Source organism: Hirundo rustica, chromosome 3 (genome assembly GCF_015227805.2).
Source record: "Hirundo rustica isolate bHirRus1 chromosome 3, bHirRus1.pri.v3, whole genome shotgun sequence".
NCBI lineage: Eukaryota > Metazoa > Chordata > Aves > Passeriformes > Hirundinidae > Hirundo > Hirundo rustica.
Window position 1 is genome coordinate 81533197 of NC_053452.1, and position 20401 is coordinate 81553597.

General features: G+C 42.4%; 1 protein-coding gene across 10 annotated transcripts in view; it reads left to right on the forward strand.

The window, feature by feature from the left end:
• Window positions 1-1984: 1984 nt before the first annotated feature.
• The window catches only part of SNAP91 (synaptosome associated protein 91), a 65057-nt gene continuing 46640 nt past the window's right edge, over window positions 1985-20401 (forward strand). For 8 of the 10 annotated variants that reach the window (XM_058419672.1, XM_058419674.1, XM_058419676.1 and 5 more), the window contains exons 1-2: window positions 2194-2300; window positions 2944-3103. In XM_058419672.1, coding sequence (XP_058275655.1) covers window positions 2974-3103 — 130 coding nt within the window. In that variant the 5' untranslated portion in view covers window positions 2194-2300; window positions 2944-2973. Of the gene's footprint in view, window positions 2004-2193; window positions 2301-2943; window positions 3104-20401 lie in introns of those variants that run through there. The other 2 variants (XM_040058030.2, XM_058419673.1) reach the window with 2 other exon arrangements.

The following is a 20401-nucleotide window of genomic DNA, read 5'->3' on the forward strand; positions in this document are numbered from 1 at the left end:
AGCACCTTTAGGTTTTCATTAAGAAACTGCATAAATTTCAAGGTAATAGTACGGATTATCTGACTGATCTTTTGCTTCACTATTTTGACAATATGAAGATATAAAATTAACTGAATATTAACAATTACAATTTTTGGTGACACAGATGAGAATCTCAGTGACAATAACTGTTGATAACAATACAGACAAGTTCAGAAAGTATCCAGACCTTCACACAGAAGATGGACACTAGGTGTTAATAAAAGTTGCGTCACTAATTCAAATTTTGACTAGTATAAAGTTGAAACCTATCCTGCTTGCAGGAAATAAAGCCATCCTAAATTTCTGCTGTGTGGGGTCAAAAAATTCCAAAACAGATTGTGTAGTCATTTGTTTTTTTGTTTTTTTTTTTTTTTTCCTTCTGTAATATACCAGTTAAAAGGGAAGTTTCTCTTTTAAAGTCAAGCCGTTCTAAACTCCTGTCAGAATTACCAAGAAAAGTTCAGAGTCACTCTTAATGCCAGTAATGGAACACAAAGTATTGGTAGATCCCAACGGTTTCTTTCCTCTGAAATCAATTGGGAGTATGACCCCAACAACTGATTGTGAAGTACAGAGGAAAAATTGTCTGTGTGCCTCTGCTAAGACAAGCTTCCAGCTGCCACAAATCATGTCATAAATGATAAATTCCTAGGCATTGAAGTTAGCATTTCTGTGGTAACAGAAAGAATTTCTAAATATTACTAAAATTTGTCCATATTTGAACATGGAACTACATTAATGCTAAAGAGCACAGTATTATCTTTCTGTGCAGCTCCACAGTTTACTTATTTGCTACTCATTACTGAATAGAGACAAGAAAGATGGACATGTTCTCACTACTGGAATATGAGGATCTCTCTTACAGGAACATTTGAAGTTTACAGACTTCTAATGCTGACCGTTGTCAGCAATTGAGAAAACTTTTGAACCTTGAAATCCAAAAAATCCCTATCTGCTCTGCAAAAAAGAAGGTGATTTAACCAATATTGAAAATGTGCAAATTTGAACACCTGTCTTCAGTGGTTCAAGGCACCATTTTACAGCTATTTTGGAAGAGATTTCCCACAGAAAAGAGACGTTGAACTACGTTGAACTTTTGAGCAGTATTTTAACAGCATTCCCAAACTTTCACGCAACCTAGGATTTTAGAATCTCCATGTTTTCAGGCTAAAAAAAAAAAAAAAAAAAAAAAAAAAAAGCAAGCTCCTGTTTCATACAGTCACAGACCACAATCCTTCACCGGCGTTCTGCTCCTGGTATAACAAATGGAAATGGTGCCATATGTCTTTGTATGCAACACAACCCAATTATCACTTGGTGTGCACAACTCTTCAATACTGACCGCACGTAGTGTTTTCTTCAGCTAATTAATGGCATAAGCTGACATCGTCTTCTGAAATTTGTTCTACCGGCAGCTCGAAGTAATTGCTACCAGTGCCATTTCGTTTAGACCCCACCCACTTAAATCGCTTTACTCCAAAAGTAAGTTCAGCCAATTTATGGTAATATATGTACGCCACATTTCCCAATACTCCACGGATCACTCCGGTAAGCTTCAATTACACAATAAAATTGCAGCAATATATCCTCCCGAGTGTGACTGGGTAGTAACCAAGACCCTTAGGCTACCTTAGATAACAGAGAGAAAACCCTTCTGGGGGCATATTTCAGATGTTTTTGATAACAACGACATCGTAACAACAGTCTGGAGAAATCTAGTGCGGTTTTGGGATCCCCCTCAAGGTGCTATTTTAAGCGTTCGCGACAGGACCATGATGCAGACCGGGGAAGCATCAGCGGCTTCGGCTGCCCCGAGTCGCGGATCCCCACCGGGACAGCCCCCGCGTGGGAGCAGCTCCGGCCGTGCCCGCCGCCACCTCCTGGAAGCGGGATGCGGGAACGGGGTCACCTGACTGCGCCGGGCCACCGATCTGCGGCGGCAGCGCCGCTCGGCTCCGCTCCGTCCCGCCCTCTGCACCGGGGTAGGGGGCGGCGCTGCTGCGGCAGTAGCGCGGGGATTAGGCTGCGGGAGGATTAAGCCGCCGGCTGGAAATAGCAGCGTCGGCTCCCGGGCGTGGACGCCCAGCGCATCCCCGGCGGCGGCGGGAGGGGACAGCCCGCCCGGCACCTGGGGCTACCGGGGCCGGGGGGACGGGGGGGGCTGCTGCGCCGCGGGGCGCCTCGCCAGCGGGCCGGGCCGGGCAGCGGTCGCGGCGGGGGCCGGCAGTGCCCTCCCCGGAGTGGCGGCAGGAGGACGGGAGGGAAGGACGCGCTGACAGGTCGGCCGCTGGCGCTCGGTCCATCCCGCTGTCCCCCCGCGCCGGGATGCTGCATGGCGCTGGGCGCCGCCGCCGCATCCGGCGGCGCCCCGCTTCCCGGCGCCGGGGAGGTGGGGGGGGGTCCCTGTCGGGGCCGGGGGTGGCGGTGGCGGTGGGGGAGGCAGCGGGAGGGCAGAACATGGCGCAACGGTGCCATAATCTCCCATCGGGGAGGCGGCGGCGCGGGCGCTGCGGCGGGGCCGGGGCGCGGCGGCGGCTCCTCGGCGGGTCGGCTCGTGGGGCGGGCGCTGCCCAGGCAGGTGCGGGAGGGCTGCCTTCCCCCCCGTCCCGGGGGCTCGCACAGCGTTTGTGTGCAGCCTCCTTCAGCTGCCGTCATTATTTCCCCTTCATCTGTTCCTTGCAACGCCTAAAATACCCTTCTTCCTGCCCCGGGCGGCTTCTAGCGAGGCAGAGGCTTACACAACGGGGCGGGGGGGCTGCGCCTCGGGAGGGGCCGGGCTCCCCGAGGGACCACTGTGCGTGTGGCGGGGCTGTGTGAGTGCCCGTGTGCGTGTGCCCCTGCCTGTGCGCGTCCCTGCCGTGCCGCCCCCCGGCCGCAGACCCGGCATCTCCCCCTCCCCGCCCGTGTCTTTCGCCCCTGCAGAGCAGGCAGCAGCCAGCACGCCGTTCGAAGATGTCGGGTCAGACGCTGACAGATCGCATCGCAGCTGCTCAGTACAGCGTTACGGGATCGGCCGTAGCCAGAGCCGTCTGCAAAGCCACCACGCATGAAGTGATGGGGCCCAAGAAAAAACACCTGGACTGTGAGCATCCCTTTTTGTTTTCCCAGCGAAGGCCCGGGGCCGAGGAGCCTGGCCTTAGGGCACTTTGGTGGGCCTTTGAGCCGCCTGGCTGTCACGCTTGCTCTAATCCAGCTTGCAAAGCATGAGGGTGATGGGAAATCTCCGGGAGAGGATGAGTTATTATTGCATTTCTTCTCTTATTGCATAATACTGCTCTTTCGGCCATTTTTTTTCCCTTATGACCTCTTGCCTTTTATCCAGGAAGACAGTGGAAAGAGCGCCTTATGGAGCAGGGGCTTGGGAAGAGGGGCAGAGAATCAGACACGGGACAAAACGGACGCACTCTTGTCACTGCCTGCTTCGGTCAGGATTAAGCTAGGATATACATAAACGATATTCCCAGATACTGGCCAAGCACCAGTATGAGTGGAGCCATCTCCACAACGCTGCATCTCCACTTCTGAAGAGATTCAGACGATGGTGTGCTTAAATGGCAAGGCACTGGCATAACACCGTGCTGTAGATTGGAACAGCCTTTGGAGAGTTTAAGGGCTGTTTCTGGGGTCCCAAATATCTGACAGGAACTTTGTGAGCTGTCCAGTAGTTTGCGTCATGTTTTATTAAAGATGACTGTTGGCTTTATCTCAGATTTTTGATGTATTCTGGACTGCCATTAGCTAGTTAAGGCATGAAACAAGGTTGAGGCAAAACATTTATTGGAAAACAATGAGCTAGTCATGTTTCATCTTGACGATTTCACTCTAACTGTCAGCCCCTGCATGGAGACACCAAGTAGTAGAATGGTGACAGTATTTGGTCGTGTGATGTTAATTGGCCTTGTTTGTCAGTAATGTCTCTGTCTGGCATTGAACTTTGCGGATCAACAGCAGGTGTTAATATGTAAAACAAAGTGGGTTTCCCGTGGTTTTTTTCAGACGTGCTAAGAATTAGTACATTCAAGGAAAGATCAGCAGGTTTTATACCAGGCAGTCTCTTGGCTGCTGGCCATTACTAAGTAATGCTGGTGCAGGTGTTTGTGAGTACAGTTCTGATGATGCAGTATTTGTTAAAAGGAGGTAACATTACTTCTGGAAAATAATTCCAGATTTCACTTCTAATGACTTTGTAGCTTACCCTCCAAGTGACAAACAGTAGGCTTTCAGTATATCTAGATGCTCTTGCATACATGTCCAGGAAATGTTGATGTAAGCAGCATTGTTTGAAGACTCACCGGAGTCTAAACTGTTGTTTAAGTAGATAATTGGTCCTGTTATCATGTATTCTGTCACATTTTCTTGTATATTTAAAAAAATGATCTTGGTTATTGATGTCTCTTCTATGTTGTTGTTTGGTAGCCGTCAACACTTTTTTATCTGTAGGCTGTGTCTGGACTGTCCTATAAAGACCCAATCTGTTACTAGGAGCTTTAGCTTAAAAAAGCGTAACTCATATATTTGAAAGCCAGCTGTGTCTATGTGTCTCTGTGTTTCTGTGTGTATATACATATGTAAATAAAGTTACTATCTGTAATAGGCAGGATTAAAGTGAGGTAGAAGTAATCTACCAGTGTTATAGTAAGGACTGTAAAGGGTTTGTGTTTGGATATTGGTGCTAATATTACTACTCAAGAAAGTGGGTATACTGGAGACACAAGCCAATAGAATTCTACAGAATTTCTTACCTACCTGCAAGTCACATACAGAAGAGGAAAATTTCATTTTGAAAATATAATTTCCTGGGAAGGCATAAGATATATGCCTGCTTGCTTTTTTTTTTTTTTTTTTTTTTTTTTTTTTTTTTTTTTTTTTTTTTTTTTTTTTTTTTTTTTTTTACAAGCTGTACATAAGAGTTCTGAGTTTGATTGGCTGGGTGCATTTCGGGTTGGATAAGTAGCATTTGAAGATGTGAAGAATGAAAAGTAAAACTTCTCAGTGCCTTACAATAAGTTTTACGTCAAGTTATAAAGGATTTAGACTATGAAAATTCATATTCCAGAGAGTGATGGTTGGAGTCATGGCTGATGAAAAGGTGTAATTCTGGTATTGACATTGGGTTTCTGTGTCCTTAGGGAACTCCATAATTTTATTTAGTGTCTTAGTTGTCAGGTGTCAAGTCACACAACCTCTCTTCCACTGCCCTACTTAACAACTGGGCTTTGTAAATTAAATTGAGAGATCAACTGCTTAATATGGGTTAAGTAGTCCTGTAAGGATAGGATACAATGATGCCTGTTCTTAGAGGTTTTCTGCAGATGGTAACAATTCCACAGGGTTATTGGGAGATCATAGGTGACAAGGTGGTATGTGAGGAAGGGAGAAAACAGCAGAATTAGTGTCTTCTGTGGAGAAAAACTGAGCTGCTATGTGTTAACTTTTGTGTGGTTCTCTATACTTGGTATAGCTTTCAAATACAGACTGTAATTTAGATGCAGCTGTCTTTTGGCATGGGCTCTTGGTGCTGGGCGGGCTGGTCATGTGAAGGAGTACTGAAGTATCATTCGGTTGATATCTTATGCTCATTAACAGGAGCGTTTTCTTGAACTCCAGATCTATTAGTGAATTGTCAACAACTGCTGGAAGTAGTGCCAGATGGCATTAAATGAGCTTCTCAAGTCCCTGTGGTGGGAAAAGGAATGTAAATCTAGGATGCTCTGATGGTTTGGGAGAGCTGAGCTCCGACCATTTTGGGCTTACGAAACCGTTGTCATCCCAAAGTTATCTAAAAATCACCACAATGATGTGGGTTCCTATCCCTCAGCTAACCAATGTTTGTTAGCTAAATTATTATTATTCCTGTGAAGAAGTGGGAAATGAGCAACTTCATTTTGATGCAGTGGGAAGGGCCATTGCAGAGTGGTTGAATGAGGCATATGGGCTATATTAAGGATATATAAACTGATAATTCAAGTGGGAAGGCAATACGTGTGCACAGCATAGGAGTTTAATTCTTAGAATTGTTCTGAAAGATGCGTTAAGGCTTCACTAAGGGTTTAATTGTGTGGGCCAAGTAAAAGGCTGCTTCCAGCCTGAAATGGGAATGACTGATGGTATCAACAGAAGATGCTTTTGGAGAAGGGAAAAAACATGTGAAAACACATGATAGATCAGGGAAAAGTAGGTAGATCTCAATTCAGCTCTTTTTATAGGCTCTCATTAAGAAACAGACCTTAAAGCTTTCATTTAGGGAAGTGAACTGAAAACTAGTGAGATTGTTGCATCTGCAGGTGGTTGTAACAAGTTCCTGTTTCTGAAAATGATTGAAATGGATGGGATTTTCCTTGACTTATTTTGCTGAGTGAATCGCTTTGCAGCAGGAGGAAGTTCTGCAGTGTATTCTGAAAAGACCACGTGTCTCCTTACTTCTTCAAAATAATTCTCCTAAGGTAGAGGACCTTCTCAGAAGCCTGATCAAGAGCTGGGAGATGTTTGTGGAAAGTCAGAACAAAGCAGATGAATATGAGGATTTGATTTTCTGTGACTGTGGAGATGACCTGTGTATCTCCTGTAACTGATTTTCATCCCAAGTCTAATTTTGTCTATACCTGGCAAGCAGAGGCTCTAAAAAAGAAGTTTGTAGTTTAATTCAAGGTGGTAACTGAACTGCAGGGCTGGTGTCAGTATTTTGTTTGTACAGACACTTCTTTCCTGCAGTGTTCTACCTTTCTTCTGCAGTCTCTGGTGTTGACCTAACAAGTTTGAATCACTGTGGCCTTTAGTGTTGAAACAGAAGTGTCTGTTGACCAAAAGCAATGCGTTAAACTTTTTTGCCTAGACTCAGTGAAGATGATGTTGCTGTGTCCCACAGGTTAGTCTTAGAAACCTTAGTCTTACTCCTGAGGAATGTGTCTGTCTCTGCTTTTTGGGAAAGGTTGGGGATCAGTGGAACTACCTTGAGTCCCTAGACTTCAGTGTCTATTGACTGAGTGGATTAAAGGATAGGTTTAACTATGATGTGTATATTTCAGAAGTTGTTTGCTGTGGAAGGGATTTGGGGAGTGTTCCAAGACTGTTGGCACTTGTGGCCTTTTTCCTAGTGGGAGTAGTGCAGATGTACTGCATTGCTCTGCAGTCCAGGTGACACTCGGTCTCTACAGCTGTGGGAGTATCTTCAAGAAAATTGCCAAGAATGGAGTCCTGTACACACTGGGCTTAGTCCTTCATACTTTACTAATGAAACTGCTTTTATGTCTCACTGTATCTTGTATTGCAGTAATTTGTTGCAGTTTCTATGTGTGAGAGAACTGACTTTGTTTAAATGTTACCACTGAAGACTAGCTGGAATACTGTGTTTTGGTTTTTTGTTGTCATAGCTAGTGTGGATTTTATAGCGTAAACTCCTCTGTCACTCCAATAATTTTCTCTCACACCTGAAAAGAAAAATATCCAAGCAAGCAGTTATTTTTTTTTAATTCTTAATTGGATGTTGGATTAGCACATTTATTGTGTAAGGACTCATCATCAATTTTTGTGTTGAATGGCTCTTTTTGTGGGCTTCTACCATGTCCTTTCCCAAAAGGGTGTTGAGGACACACCTCATTTGGAGGCATGCAGGTCTCTGAATAGGAGTAGAAATAAATGTCTGTCATGGGTAAGGGGAGGTAATAAGAAGGCTTTTTAGATTATCTGGTTTTGAGTATTTTAGTGGCATTAACTTTCAATTCCCCTCCAGCCCAATACTGTTTTTAAGGCATGTGTAATACCAGGAGAAGGCTGCCCTCCTAATCAAGCTAAGACTTGGCCAATTCTTCAAAGTATGTTTGAATCAGGGTAGAAATTTTAGTTCATATAAATATCCAAATGTTGAAATATGGGCAGATCACTTGATCCTGTACATTTCAACCGTTCTGTGTGTAAGTTGTCTTATGGTGCAATGCCTTAGAAAAGGAAGAGGGAAGATGAGGGAACAGGAAAGTGAGTAGGCACTGTAATATTAAACTTTTTTTTTTCATGTAAGCAGTGTAACTTGATAAAGATTGACTAGTCCTAAAGTTAGGTATTCTTAGTCTTTTTCAAGAGTAAGCAAGATCCTTCTGTTAAACATGCTTTGTCAAGGTCATGGATGACAAATTCTGGGACAAGTCAGGTCTTTCTGTTGTACTGACTTCCATTGTAGACCTTGATAATGGAGTAGCTATTTATGAGATGGTCAGGATGACAGTGACCAGAGCATGGTTTTAATCACTTCTGTTTAGTAGTTGAGTGTGTTTCTTAATAGTCTCATAGTGTTGCTACCTTAGATCTGGGCAGCAATTGAACATCTTCTAAATGACAGCAACGAAAATCTGCAGGTTTGATTGATTTTCTGTGTTTTGATTTCATCTATGTCTCTGATTTCCCACCTTCACTCTTAAAACTTTTATCATCTGTGCATACCTTACGTGGGCCTGCCACACTGGTGAGGAATTCTATGAAGTCTCCAAGAAAATGCTCTCTTAGGTGTGATCAGTCCATGCTTCTGTGTCTCTGCCGTGTGAAGGATCCTCTGAGATGTTTAAAAGTAGATGATAGCATAACTTTGAAGGGCATAAAGCATTTTGAGGGTTACTCATTTTCTCTGCTTCTTGCTGGACTGAGAAACTGGTAGCCAAAGAGGAGAATTTCCTGCTCTCAGAGCTCTCACCTATGAAGAAATGGTAGCGTAGTAGAGGCGTACTGCTTTTAGTATTTTTCTGCTGCTGCTCAAGATTCTTGAGACTTCTTTGCTCTCCCTGCCCTGCTTACCTTCCTGAGGTGCTGGATGCCCATGGCAAGTTGTTGGTTGCAGGGCTGGCCTCTCTGAGAAGAGACCAGGACATGCTCGGTGCCAGACACAGCCAGCTCCACGACGGATCTGCTGCAATGCACAGCTGAGCCCATCACCACGTCTGTGGCACCACAAGGGAAACGAACTTAAGAAAAAGCAGAAAATACTGGACAACAGAGGAAGTGGGAAAAAGAAATGGCAGAGGGAACACCAAGATTAGAGATGGAGCAAGCAGGATGCACTCCATGGTGCTGGAGCAGATATTCTCTGCAACCTCTGGAAGAGACCCCTGTTGTCAGAAGTCACAGCTGCAGGATTTCCCAGTGCTACCAAAATCCTGCCATGTGCATCGAGTTCACTCCCTGCCACCGAAGGAAACAAAGGGATAGACCTTCCTCAGTCAGCTGTGGACATACATTATTGCTGAAGGAGCTGGCTCCAGGGTTTCTGAGGATGGGGGAAAATCGGGTGTGGAGTGACAACATTATATCCCTTCCCTTAGCCTTACCATAACCTAAAGGTGAGTCCAAACAGTACCAAACAGTATCCTTAAGTTACCATGCCCCGTTAGTTTTTTGGAGCATGGATCAGGATTCTGGTAAGGGTGGAAAAGGACAAGTTCTGTTGTGTGCCTCATGTAAATACAGGAGTCTCACCAATGCGTGATAAACCTTGTACCTCCAAGCTTCAGCACATGGCATGCACATTAGGAATAGTATTCTGGTTGGTTTGGAGAGGAGGGTTTCAAATACCAGGAGAACAGAAAAGCAAGGAGTAAAGCAGGCCAGGAAATCAGGGTCTGAATCTCATTGCAGGACATATAAAGTAAAGGATGGGTCATCTGGTACAGACTGAACCCTGAACTCAAGCTAAATGAGAAGATAGAAGAAGCCTTCCTGGTAGCCTTGCAGGCAGCGATCTGTAGCGCAGGGTTTGCAGCAGCACTTTTGTTCCTCTGAGTCAGCAGTACCAGCAAGACTGCAGGGTGAAGTCTCACTGGTGAGCTGATACTGGAGTATCCTGCCCCATCAGATTCAGCACGGCTGCTTGATTTTCCTTCTGTCCAAAATTTTGCTTGGATGAGAGCTGGTGTCTTAAATTAACCTGAGTAAACCAGGTGTTGGTAATTGCTGGAAGGCAACTGGAACATTTGGCAGGGGCCAGCTTGTCACTTTACAGAGTACGGTAAGGTCTGCTTTTTCTGAAATCTTGCAAACCATATGCTAGACCCTTAAAACATTTTTTGATGCTTTTAATCTTGCTATTTTGATCATAATTACTTCAGAGCTGGCTGAAAATATGCAAAATCAATGCAAAACATGTTTTGTTGATGCTCATATATTCTTCTCTTTAGGTTGTGGAACACATTTACTAAAGCAGTTAAGAGCTGTAGTTCACTAAAAGAGGGAATATACTCTACTATCCATCTGCACTAGCATCACAGGTGATATTGGACATCAGCCTTGAAGTGAATGTAGGTGGAATACTAGAACAGTAGTTTCTAGGCTGCTGGCAAATAGGGCATTCACTGGGTATCTGAGGTTCATGGCTTAGTTGTAGGCACAGGAAATGACAGTGCACAGAATCACTGATTTCTGGACCAACCAAGTCTAAATACCTTTCTGTTTTTCTTTTCTGCCCAGGATAATGTGATCTCATGCTTTGTTATAGGTTATATCTGTATCTTAACTTAGTTTAATGAAAGGGATTGGATGCTAAAAGGTCCTGATGTTATGCTAATGTTGTGTCTTTTATGTAATTTTTACTCTGGCCATCTGAACAGAGGCAGCATGTGAGTCAGTTGCCTTTCTTAGAGTCTATTTTTTCTAGCTATTGATAAAATTCAAATGTGTTATGATGTTTTTTGTAGAGGGGATTTTGTGAGTAGATAGACATGATCGTGCTTGAAGACCACCAAACCCTGCCTCTCATGTATACTGAGAGCTGCAGGTTACTGACAGGACGTGTCTGCAGCTTGGGTCTGACTGGTGGCAACTCAACTCCTTTTGGTTGTAAGCCAATATGCAAAATTACCACAGGTGAAAAGCAAATTGGCAGGAACTCCTGTGTTGCAATTGAGCCACAGAGTTCTGACAAAACAGTTGAGCCATATGCTTTGACAAGGTTGCTTTACTGACTCGAAGGAATGAAAAAGAAAACAGCGTTTTTTGCTCATTGGTTTAAGTGTTTAGGGAACTAGGTAATGGCTGAGATGCAAAACACTGGTAAGGGTAGGTTGGAGAGTTTGGGGTCCACTTAAGCTAAGATTGTTCTACCATGCAATTAAAGGGCCAAAGGACACTTCTTTTCAAGAAAGCATCTTAAACTTTTCTGTCCTAAGAAGTGATACAAAGCTGTGTCTTGAGTGCTGGCAGTACAGTGCATCACTTCAAACTGACTCTTGGCTTGGCATGAGTGCAGATGACATGATGGCAGCGGGTGCTTCCATAGCAGATGGTCAGGGGTTAGCCTGCAGAGCCTGGCAGGCTCCTGGTGCCTCTGGCACAGTTTTATTACATATCTTAAATCATTCTGATACTTCACAGAATGTTCTAATATGGTCCTCCCCAGAAGTGAGAGAAGGACATGGCTGCTTGAAACATGGATAAAACATGCTGACGTTGTTTAAATGTATGCGAGTTTACAAGTTTAGGGGAAGGTGCTCAGGGTAAGGCAGCGATGGGTGATCCTGCCAAAGTGCAGGACAGCACTAGGAGGGGGCATGTCATTAACTTAATTGAAGAGCTGACCTAGATGCACTTCAGTGAGAGTTCAAACTGCTTTTCACAGGGCTCTTCCTTTCTCTTCTTGCTTCAGGGGCTGTAGGACTTTTATGAAACGGGCAAGCCAGCTGGCCTGTTTCCTGCCTCTGAAGGCTGCTGTTTCGCATTACATATAGGTTGAATATAGATGAGAACTTTAACTTATCATTACATCAGTCCTTTAGCAGCCCTGGAGTTTTCAAAATAACCTTTTCAATTGGAGACTTGGGTTTGGCTCCTGTTATGTGACTCTAGAATCCGGAGTATGTTTATTGTGATTGTAGCTCCTAATCTAAGTTTTATAGCTTCATCTAAGTGTATTTACAGGAGAATGTACATTCTGCTAAGGGACAGCAAGCCAGAAGCAACTCAGCATACTTAATGTGCCAGTGTTTTGAAAACATGACCGTTTTATTACGAGTGATGTTTTGTTGCTGGCAAGTGAAACAATGGTATTTTCATATGTGAGCCTTCATATGTGTACCTGTGACTTCCTGATCTGATCTTTCATTCTATGAAATGACTATGAAAGACTTGACATTAGAGTTTTTCTGGTTTTGCTAAGTCGATTTAAACTTCAGATTGCTTTGTTGTTGGTGAGTGGCAGGAGTGTTAACAGGCAAGGTTAGTTATGTTTGTAACAGATGAGTTTAAAGAGCTGCTTCTTGTTCGTCAGAAAGCTGGAAATTACTTAGACAGTATTATGAGGAACTACCTTTCAAATATCGTGCTCCATATCAAGAGTTAACTTGACACTTCTGGGTGTTCCAGTCTAGAGATCTGACTCTGCACTAAGCTTCGCTGCCTGGATGTGAGCCTGTGTGATGGATTCCAAGTTCCTCACTCATCAATAGCTTGATAGGAAACTTCTACTGCCAGTGGCAAATACATCATTGATGACTTCAAACTGTTGATAGCAACTTAGTACTGTCAGGTTTTTCTACATGTTAGTAATCCTTATTACATCTTCTGTCTCTCAGGTGGATGTTCCATCAAATTTAACATTTTGGGGGGTTTTGTAACATCGAGAAATCTGCAGTATGTGAAAGGCTGCTGGCTCATGTTGAGGAGTCAAGTCTATTGGAAGTAGACTTCAGTGTTTTTTCAAGATTTTTGAGACTGAAACTCACCTGTGTGGCAGAAGAAAAGTATTATTGTTTAACTGATGTAGAACAAGGGAAAGTACATAAAGGAACTGTGCAGTTTCGTATTTTACCCTTCTGTTTGTTTGTTTTTCTTAGCAAGGAGAGAGTAAAGCTGTGTTTAACTGTGAAGGATACCAGTCCTTTTGGTAAAAAGACTGTTTTAAGGCACAACATTCACATATGAAGCAGCCATCTGGTTTTATGAACTCTTCTGCTTTATGGTAGATACATAGATACAAGACAATGGATTGAAATTATAGCAGCCGTGTTAGAAAGTACTTGCTGCTTGGTTGGAGCTGCTTCAGTGTGCTTCCAGGAGGTCATACTGTTCCACTGGCTTGTGCAGAGGTTTGCATTACACTTGTTTGCTTTTTTTCTACAGGTATGTTCATGTTTTCAGCACAGCTGCCTGCATGGTTGTGGACATTTCAGTCCTAGTTCAAAATTTGGGGTTTTGTCTTTATGTGGCATCTGCTGATGAAAAAACTGGACTCTGGGAATAAGCTTGCTGAGGGAGTAGCAAAAGCATGGACTATGGTCTGGATATTGAGTCAGATGTGTCAGCTTCTGAGGCTGCCTATGCAACTCATCTCTTTCCAGCACAAAGGCTGTAGCCATTTACCATGTCACTGAAGTTGTTTGTACTTTGTCATCCCCACCCTTTTTTTTTTTTTTTTCTCGGTTAATGTATTCCCAAAATGTAACAGCTAAGTATTGGGGCTGGAACGTCAGGCTTCTTGCAATATATTTTCAGTGTCGTTCAGTTTTTTAGTGGATTACAAATTGATGTTCTGGGCAGAGTTGGTAATCCAGTGATAGTTTCATTTCTATACAAGTTTATTAAAAAAAATGGTTTTCTGAGGAAAGGAGATAATTTGTGGGTAGAATTCTTCTCAGAGTGCAGCATGGCAACTGAAAGAGCTCAGGTACCATGCCTTAGCTGATTACCACTTTCTGCCAGTTGTGTCTGGAGTATAAGGTCAGCCCAGCATGTAAAGGCTGATTAGGATTAGAAAATGCTGTAGTGCGGAGATTACAGTAAATGGCCCAGTGCTGTTGTGGCAAAGTGTGAAATCCTTGTGTTTCTAGTGTAGCTGTACTTGTTGCCTAAAAGCTACAGTTAATCCTGTTACTGATATTCCAGTGAGCACGCAAGTGATAAGAGTTATGAATTGATACAGCCAACAGGTACTCTTAGGGGTTAGTCACTTTCATGGAAGGATAATCACAGGCCACAGCTGGAATCCTGGTATCAGGCTGTAGATGTGCCTAATGTCAACAGGCAATTGACAATAGTAATTTCAGTAGATTTTATTGACTGCTATCCTTCTAAGCAATAATCTTGAACCTCTATAATGCCTTTAAAATTACTTTGTTGTTTGCAGCTAGAGCTAAGATGCAAGAGAACTGTCACTTTAATGCTTGCATGGACGGGGAGAACAATTCCCTTAGAGGAAATTGAATAAATTCTTTGAAGGCTGGGCAGAAGGTTGGCTGGTGGTTGCAGTTTCATCTCTAAATTAATGTGTATTTTGGTTAAGGCTTGCAGGTTTGAAGTGCTGAAGGAAATGTCTTGTAGAATGAGGTCTGAGATTTGCTATGCAGGATAAAAGTTCCTTTCCATGCAAAGTTATTGGTCAAAAGCAATTTTTAATGGTAGCAGGGTTTTTTTTCCATGTCCCTTCTTCCCCTAGAGTTTGACATTTAAGATCCCATATTATAATAGGATGGGAGATAGCATTTCTCCAAGAAAACTGCTCTTATATTTTAACCTCATAACTACTGATTGGTGTCCACCAAATGCAAATGAAATTTTGCATATCTTAAACTATAAAGAGCAATGCAAAATGGCACTGCAATAATGATTTGTGGCGCAGCTCTTGCTTCCAATAAATGAATAAAACGCAGAAGTAGCACATTTAGCTCCAGAATTACTTGGTGTTTCATATTAACTTGAGCAGAAATGCTTAATTCTTGTATTTGAGCAGAAAAATGCTGTTTCTGTTGAGCTAGTTGTGGAGCAGGATTTGTGTGGAAAGAGGTTTGGGAGTGAGTTCTGTGGGTGAGAGGAAAAGTCCATTAAAGCTGTGACTTCTCATCTTTCCTCTACTTTGCCGAACTTGTATTATTACCTGAGACAGATTCTTTGGTATTCAAAGTGAGTGAATTCTGTATGAATCAGGTTCAAGACTGAACTCCTTACAACTTTGGGCAGGGAGAAGATTCCATGCTTGATAACTAATGCTTTTCCTATAGTGAAGATGCTTTAAAAAGCTGTAGTTGCTGTAGTGGGTAGGAAAGGCAGAATTGTTAGACCATGGGGCCTTTCCCCCTTTGTTTGGTGTTCTGGATTCATGTGTGAGGCTAAATAGATACTTTCCATAGTATGTTTGTACTGTAAAATTTGTGTAGCCTAGCTTCTGTTATTCCAGATACGAAATTCCTGATCAAAAATGAAACTTACTCTTCTAACTGGCTGGATCACAGGTGTCAGCAAGGTCTCAGACTTTGTTCATAAAATGTATTCATTGCTAATTAATTTTCAGTCTTAAAGGCTGTACTTAGAACCTCAGTGACTGCTCCTTAACACTGAGTTTCTGCAGCTGGCCTGAATGTTGCCTTTCAGTTCTACTACTCTCCTTGAGAGAACTACAATGTAGACATTAAAGGTAGTGCGCACTATTCTCCCCCAGAGGCAGTGGAGCTCTAAGTTCTGGGGACTTTTCTTTTATGTCAAAAAATATTCATAGTTCATGAAACTTGAAGGAATTGCTTCATGTAAGAGCAAGATCAAAGCAAGATCAATATTTTTTTTAACACAGTGTAATCACACTTTCCCCCCATTATTGGTACTGAGAGAGGCAGCTGCTGTAGTTGCACCCTTTTAGATCCAGTGGAAGACCATCTGATGGTTGGCTTTTATTTCCTGTTTCCAAGAGAGCTGAACCTGAACCTCTCAGGAGGAGAAGCCATACATATAAATAATTAAGTGCAGCATAGCACAAGTGCAGCATAACTGATGTAACACTGCTAATGAGCTAGGTTGATTTTTGTAGATGACTTAAAGCCAAATATCTTGCCTTGATATGTTGCTTAAGGAGGGGTTCAAACCCTATGGAAGTGTGTTGGAATAAAATCTGGCAGTGTGTATGGGCAGTAGATTTTTCACTTTGTTTCAAAAGAGGTAATTGATAAAATAGGAGGTGGTGCACTGTTGTGTTTAAAAAGGAGTAGTGAGATAATAAGATGATTCTAAGGCTAATTAAACTCTCAGGTTGAGAAATTGGAGGATGCTTCAAGAGAAATTTGCTAGTACTCAGTCATTTTCCCTGTCTCTCTGCAGACCCTTCATGTGATTGATAGGTTCTGCAAAACACTTAATACTTTGGGTGGTACAATATGCCTGTGAGCAGGCAGAGAGGAAGAAATTGTGTATAAAAGCTTGCCTTGGTGTGGGGTGCTGTTGCGTGGTTCAAAGACTGATGGTGGTGATCTCTCAAACTTCAGGATCTGCAGCTAGTACTTGTCCTCACAAGAGTCTAAGATTTATTTTGGAAGGAGGAGATATTTGAAGTAAGGTTGGAGAGAGGAGGTAGCATCCCCGAGAGCTGCAGCTGCATTATTGGGAGTCTGAGGTACCTGGAGAGCACATGCTCAGTGGAAGATTGTGTTTAGGTTTGTTGAGTATGTATGAGTATGAGGCGTAGGTATGGAAGTTCCAAGGCAATATCTGAAAGATGCTGGACTTTGATAGTGGGTAGACTTGCTGGCATCAAGGTGCGATACAGCAACGCCTGAGGCAGACTTGGGGAGGAAGGAGGAGGCAGCATGCACTGCTGTTGGGGTGATTGTTACAGGCCACATCAAGATGCGTGTTCATGTAGACAGGGCGAGCTGGAATTGAAAAGAATAGATGATAAATTTCAACCTCAGAAACAAATTCCAAACTTGTTTCCAAGGAATTGCCTGACAGTCAAAGCCAACAGCATCCAAATTTATGTAATGTTCTTATGAGCAACTGTTGTAGAAGCATAAACTGATAGCTTTGTTCTGCTTCCCTATACTGTTTTGTGGTCAGGTTTGTGTAGATGGGGAAGTTCAGCTCTTGCATTGGTTAGCACAATGCTCCAGTAGCTTCCTAATACAGTTCTGTCTTGCAGGGGAGGGACTGCACTCCTACTTGCCTGTTTAACTTTCTTGGTTGAGGCTTGTAAACTCTTACTCTGAGCTGCTTCTTTTTGTTCTTGACTAGCCTGGATTTGGAACAATCCTGCATTTCCTTTTCAATAGCTTCAAGGCATTATTAAATATTTATAAGTGGGAAAAAAAAAAAAAAAAAACCTCCTGAAGACTATTGTAGCATTTGAGTAACAGTGAGGAAGGTCTGTGAGTTACTGCTGGAGAGATTTACCAAAGTTTAGGAACTGAATGCATGACACAGCTCAGATGCTGAGGCAGCTTGTGTGTTAATTCAGTCTGGAATGACAGCTGCTCTTATGTTGGCACTGATATTCCTTTGAACAGAGAGGTCCTGTGCTCTGCTGCTGTTTCTCTGCGTACTGAAATGTAAATTGTGAATAATTAATCATGAACTGGGAAATCCCAGGTCTGCTTATTAAAGAATTTGGGGAGGGGGCAGGGGAGCCAGAACAAAACAGGAAAAACCCTGCCCAGATCCAGAATACCATCTGGAAAGGTAAAGGACTAAGAGATTATTTAAAGTATTGTATAGTCTCTCTTATTAAGGAAAAAGAAAAAAAAAAACAACCCAAAACTAGAAACTAATTTTTAATGAGACTGAAAGAGTCTGAAATTCTGGAACCTTTTAAGCGTTCTTACTGTTCCCCTTTTTTACCTTATCAGCTTAACAGACACTAAAGCTAGTCCTGTCTTTTAGCGTGCTCTTCAAAATGTCATGAAGAGAGAGCCAAGGTCTTTCAACTTACTTCAGTCTGCCTCAGTGAACCCTCTACCATTCTTTCTCTATTTGGCAGGTTTGTCTTTTTATTAATGGAGGTGTTAATTAGGGAAGAGAAGTATACCTGGAGTATGATTAAGTAGCAATTGTCTTAAGTCTAGGTGAAAAAATTGGCCTGTCCAAGAGCTTAAAGACTTGCTGTTTAGATTTAACTTACAGTGTCAGAGAGTTGATAACCCTTTATTTCTTCTATTGCATTGATTTTTCATCCCAAAGCTTAACTAGAAAAAGTATGTTGAAGTGAAATTATAATTTAAAAATGTATCTTTATTGGAGAAGCCTTTAAAACAGCAACTACAAAAATGTGAAGAGAGGAAGTAGGAGAAAGCATATATTGTGATTTGGTAATGGTGATTTAGTCCCACAGTAAACAAATGGATTCAAACAAAGCATATATAGGTCTTCATTCTCCAATTACTTCACTTCTGTGAAATGTGTGGTAAAAGCACTTGCTGCTATTGCAGTATGATTCTGATTTCTGACTGTGCTTGTAATTTGTATTTGAGCTCACTGTCTGGGTTTGGGGGTTAGCTGTCAGTGTACTGGATGCCTGCAGTAGCAGAAACTTCTTCAGGAAGGTACCTTTAATCCTTGTTTGCCCTACTTGTGTCTGCCCCAAATGGAATCAACTTAGCAAGATTGTTTCATATGGTTTGGGTTGTTCTTCATCTGTTACTTCTTAATATTACATATTTTGTATAAGCAAGTGTACTTGTGACTTCTTTGGAAGACCAAGCTTTATTGTCTCTTGTCCATCCAGCAAATGTCTGAATCTGTGTATTTTGAAAATGTAGTTTCTAGATATTTTTTCCTGTAAATTATTTATTTCTCCTTGTATCTGTTCCTCCTTACCACATTAAAGTAAAATTAAATTTTCCAACTCCTATTTTAAATTTTAGCTTAGCCACCAAACTCTGCTGCTCAGTTTCCTAAAGTTAGCTGTGCTAGTGCTTCTTTCCAGATGCTGATGGTTGCTGGTTAAGCTGAGACTCTGTCGTACTGGAAGAGAAACCCAGGAAATTTGAATACCTTAACTTTGTGATGTGACTAAATGGGGAACAGCTCTGCAAGAATTATCCCCCCACCCCCAAACTCCTTTTTCTGGCCTCAGATGACAAGTGACATCTTCATGCATGGTTTAATTCTTTTCTGTGCACTGAAAGTAGTAGATTTAATTTTAATCATGCCTCTCTGTTTTGCGCACTATAATTACTCATGTCCTAAAACATTCAGAGCTGCAGACTGAGATGCTGAACCCTCCAGCAGTTTGGAGGGGAGACAGAAGTGACTGAATTCAGAAGCTGTGCTGTGGCATCATTGCAGTGTCTCATTGCCTCCACTGCCAGCGTTTCTGTGGGTGGATTTCTCTGAGGTTTCATTATCTAAAGTGCACCGATGGAATACCCAGTTTGTAGTGTCCCTCTTTCACGGAAATCTACATACTGAAGCCCGAGACTGAAAGCTTACAAATTTGATGTATTTCCTTGTATTAATAAGACAAATGCTGTCACCTGCAGTAAAATCTGAGCAGGGTACACAGTGAGTAAGCCACTTGTGACTTGCTTCTAGGCTTGTACAAACCGCTGTTTTCTGTAATGCATTAATCAGCAGTACAGAATGAAAGATCATTGGCCTGTTTGTACCATAAGATCAAGGAGAACTCTTGTAGCTCTGTGATCCTGAACTGCTGTCATTCAATAATATGGCTTTGCTACTGTAATACTTTGCAGAACTGCCTCCTTCAAGGGTACTGAGGTTATAGAAATAAACACATTTCAGAAGGTGTTTGGCAAAAAACTTCAGACCCAGCTTCCAAAACCAAGACAACAAAATGCCATGACAACATACATTTTCAATTCAAACTTGGCAAATGAATCACATAATTTTTGTCTCCTGTATCATCTCAGAAAATCGTTTCCCTGGCCTGAAACTGAAGACAACTTGAGCTTTATGCCCATAAAATACAAGCCATATGCAAGTAAAGCGCTATGGTTTTCCCAAGCTAGTGACTCTGAGCTAGAGATTTCTTGGATCTTAAATAAAATAAGTCTTTGTAATAGAAGGTAAAAAACCCATAAAGATTACATGCCAGGAATTTAAAAAAGACCTAAACTAAGCAACCAGACAAAATCCGAACTTTTGAATGCTTCTGGTAGAGCGGTGTGGGTTTCTGTACACGCCAGGTGGGTCTCAGTCGCTGATGTGACTCACTGATCTATTTAGACAGATTTGTCCTCTGGACTTTTCCAGTCCTGCAAAGGCAGAATCAGTAGTTTAATGCTGAGCCTTGACTTTCCACTCTTAGCAACATCAATGCTCTCCATTGCTTGGGATTATGTAGGGGAGGGAAAGGAAGTCTGCCAAGTGGTTACTCTACTGCCGGAGTGAATCGAACTCCTATAGACTTGCATAGTTTAAGTGTGCAAGGATCAGTCGCAAAATACCCTGTCTGCTTTTGAGAGAGAGTATCTGTCATCACTGAATGACTTGTATAGTTGGAGGAAAATTTCTAGTCTGGAGGTGGGGAAGAAATCATTAACAGTGATTCCTCTGAGGGAAAGTAAAAGATAAGTACTTTCATTTCACATAATGCTTGTTTAGTCTAGTAGTTAAATTTTAAATTTTTTCTGCTTAGGTCTTCAAATTTTAAGCCTCAGCCCTGTCTAGAGTTTTGTGCTCTTCATGTTGCATG